Source organism: Arachis hypogaea, chromosome 5 (genome assembly GCF_003086295.3).
Source record: "Arachis hypogaea cultivar Tifrunner chromosome 5, arahy.Tifrunner.gnm2.J5K5, whole genome shotgun sequence".
Lineage (NCBI taxonomy): Eukaryota > Viridiplantae > Streptophyta > Magnoliopsida > Fabales > Fabaceae > Arachis > Arachis hypogaea.
This window is the reverse complement of record NC_092040.1, coordinates 105,661,123-105,664,601: the sequence shown is the minus strand read 5'-3', so window position 1 is coordinate 105,664,601 and position 3,479 is coordinate 105,661,123. Positions and strand designations below refer to the sequence as shown.

The following is a 3,479-nucleotide window of genomic DNA, read 5'->3' as shown; positions in this document are numbered from 1 at the left end:
TAAATTTATCTGTTATAAAATAAGTTCAATTTCAGTGGATGATCGTATAAAATATTTTATACAATATAATTATATTTGTTTTTTTAAATAATTATTACGTAGATATATATATATAAATACTTTACATTATATCAAAATGAAATTCATAATACTAAAATCTGTAAAATTGTCCCCAGAAAAAATAGGTAGTTTAGATTGAATCTAATTCAAATTCAAAATAGATCAGAAGATAATTAACTAACTTATCTTTTTTGTTTTTTTTTATTAGTTATCCAAAAAGTTTATATCCTATCTATCTATCTATACATATATATATATATATATATAGCAGTTGATGCATGTAGCCGGCAATTCTCCACTCTTCTGCTTACTTAACTCTTTCTCTCTATTTCGGTGTCATTGAAGAAGAAGAAGGATGGTGAGCGCTGCACTTGTTCGTACCGTTATCGGCATTATAGGTTTGTTCATACTTCTCTCTTTAATTTGTTTCATTGAGAATTGAATGAGATTTACATAGGTTTACGTGTTTATGCGAGTTTCTGAGAGGTTTTTGCATTGCTTCTGTGCGCAGGGAATGTGATCTCTTTCGGCTTGTTTTTCTCACCAGCGTAAACTAACTCTAGACTCAGCATCTACTTTTATTTATAATGTTTTTGTTATAATTGCATCTTTTTTTTTTTTGTTCTTTGTCAATAATTTCCCTGTGATTGATCATGTTATTCTGCTTATTTGTTCATCATTGTTTGATGTTTGATTGTAAAAGATTAATTATGATATAAATAAAAAATAAATAAAATAACGATAAAACCTCCATGATGACTGCCGAAATCTCATGCAATGTCATTATCAGAAAAATAAGTTATCTAGGGACCTTGGATATATATAATTTTTCGATTTTGTTTTTCAGTTTTTTAATAATTTTCACTTGAAAAATGCTATTTTGGAATAATAATAATGAAAAAAAAAAGAAAAAGTCGAACCCGTGTGATATAAACGAGTAATTAAAGTTTCATTATCTAATCCAACATTTAAATAGCTCTTAGAATATTCAATTTTAAAATTGTTTTTGTTTGTTTATTTGAATGAATGTTTCTTTCAGGCCAACGTTCTATCGGATAATAAAGAAAAAGTCCGTGGAAGAGTTCAAACCCGATCCATATATAGCAACGGTTCTAAACTGTGCGTTTTGGGTGTTCTATGGGCTTCCTTTCGTGCACCCTCACAGTGTTCTTGTGGTTACCATCAATAGCGTTGGCCTTGTCTTCGAGTTCGTCTATCTCACCATTTTTTACATTTATGCCACTAACAAAGGACGGGTCTGTATATGGATGCTTCTTCTAATTTTTTTATAGTAAAAACTCATCTGCAGTTGAATTCACCTGAAGTTGATAACTGAGGGTCGTTAGATTATTTAACTGATTTGACTAAATTTTCATCTAATAACTCTTAACTATCAGCTTCATGTGAAGTGGACTGCACTTGAATTTTACTTTTTTTTATATTTTATTTTAATTTTTGTAAGTTTGAATCGTGTAGATTATGTTAATCTAGCTATTCTTATTAATTATATTGTCTAATAATAATTTCAGAGGAAGGTAATGCTCTTTCTGGGATTAGAGGCTGTGTTCTTTGCCGCTGTTGCTCTTATAACGTTGCTGGTACTACATGGCACTCACAAAAGATCGTTAGTGGTTGGTGTACTGTGTGATATATTTAATATCATGATGTATGTCTCTCCTCTTACCATCATGGTAAGTTTTCAATTTTTAATTCCTAATTATCCCATATGTTGCATAATTTTTAATTTCTATTTAAACCCATACGTTTAGGATTTGTATTGGATACAGTTAGATAAGGTTTTCTTTAATTCAAATTAATTTAAAATTTAGTCGTTTTGAATAAATCTTATTTAAAATTATAATGTCCAATTTAAGATTTTAAATTAGATTATTTAGAATATTTTAAATATTTATTTTTTAATTTAAAATCAATTAAATTTAACGTAAAATATTTTTTATTAGTTAAAAAATACTATTTATTTTAAAAGATTTATTAAGTTTATTTATATGTCATCCAAAACTGACATTAGTTTCGGTATATTTTTAAATTATTGACAAGGCAAAAGTTATAAAAACGAAGAGTGTGGAATATATGCCGTTTTGGCTATCTCTAACAAACTTCCTCAATGGAGTGTGCTGGACAATATACGCTCTCATCCACCCTTTTGATATTTACGTCCTGGTACGTGGTAACTAACTTTTCAAATATGGTATCTATTTTTAATTAGTCTCTAATAATATAGTAATACATATGGCTGCAGGTAAGTAATGGAATTGGAGCCTTGTCTGGACTGATTCAGCTGATACTATATGCTTGTTATTGTTCCTGTAATAATGGAGAGAAGAACGGTGATGGTGATGACACTGTGTCAACTACAGTGGCTAAGGGAAATATTGAATTAGTTTGATGCATCATTCCATGACCCTAACAACATTCAAATTTGGGATTCCTATGATTTAGATTTTTCGGAGTAGTAGTAGGATATTGAGGAATATTTTTATGAATATTTTTAGTTGCTGTTTTTCTACTTTGTTATTTTTAATATATATATATATATGATAAAATTATAATCCATTCTTTCTAAAAAAATATGTAATTTATTTTCTATAATATTTTAATTATAGTAGAACTATTTTATAATTAAATTATTATTTAAAATAAATAATTATATAATTTTTTGAAATATTAATTAAATTGATCACCATCAAATTCACACCGCAATCCACCGCTCTTTTACAGTATTGACAATTAGGTGCAATCTAATTTAAATAAAATTTCATCTTTAAAATTTTAGTGTAATTCATTTATAATAAGCTACTGAAATTAATAATTTTGATACTCATTTATAGAATAATTTATGAAAAACAGCAAATGAATATTGAGAAACATTTTTAGCACACTTTACTTTATATATGGGATCATTTATTAGTTTCGTGGTACAGTTATATAATTTAATTAGAGTTAACTTTTTACTGATAAAATTAATTAATTATAAGTGACATTTTCAGCACAATTTGTATTATTTCATATATAGAGTAATCTATTAGTTTCGTGTTACGGTTATATATATGATTTAATTAGAGTTAATTTTTATTGATGAAATTAATTAATTATAAGTAGCGAGATTGAGATAGATAATGGTAGTGATGTTTGGAAGGACAAGGATATATAGAAAAGATTATTTTTTTTAAGAAAAATAATTTAGAGAAAAAAGGATTTGATTATTAATATTTTAAAAATTTATCTAATCACTATTTTAAATAATAATTTAATTATAAAATTATCTTATTATGACTAACATGTTATTTAACTAAAAATTAACATTTCATAAAAAATAAATTACATATTATTTTAAAAAAAATAAATAAAATTCACACATATATATATATATATATATATATATATATATATATATATAT

The 3,479-nt window shown here is 25.8% G+C and overlaps 1 protein-coding gene across 1 annotated transcript; it reads left to right on the top strand.

Moving 5' to 3' along the window:
• The first annotated feature begins 415 nt into the window (after positions 1-415).
• On the top strand, positions 416-2,467 carry LOC112799832 (bidirectional sugar transporter SWEET6b-like). The gene is made up of 6 exons (XM_025841842.2): positions 416-458; positions 572-608; positions 1,100-1,316; positions 1,590-1,751; positions 2,119-2,241; positions 2,321-2,467. The coding sequence occupies exons 1-6, from the start codon at positions 416-418 to the stop codon at positions 2,465-2,467; spliced, it is 729 nt and encodes a 242-aa protein (XP_025697627.1).
• Positions 2,468-3,479: the final 1,012 nt, after the last annotated feature.

What these genes read in the sequence shown, in the direction of transcription:
- LOC112799832 (XM_025841842.2), top strand. Translation starts at nt 416, where the DNA reads ATGGTGAGCGCTGCACTTGTTCGTACCGTTATCGGCATTATAG. An exon ending in GGCTTGTTTTTCTCACCAGC is followed by an intron (nt 609 to 1,099) that starts GTAAACTAACTC and finishes TGTTTCTTTCAG; the next exon opens with GCCAACGTTCTATCGGATAA. An exon ending in CTTTTGATATTTACGTCCTG is followed by an intron (nt 2,242 to 2,320) that starts GTACGTGGTAAC and finishes ATATGGCTGCAG; the next exon opens with GTAAGTAATGGAATTGGAGC.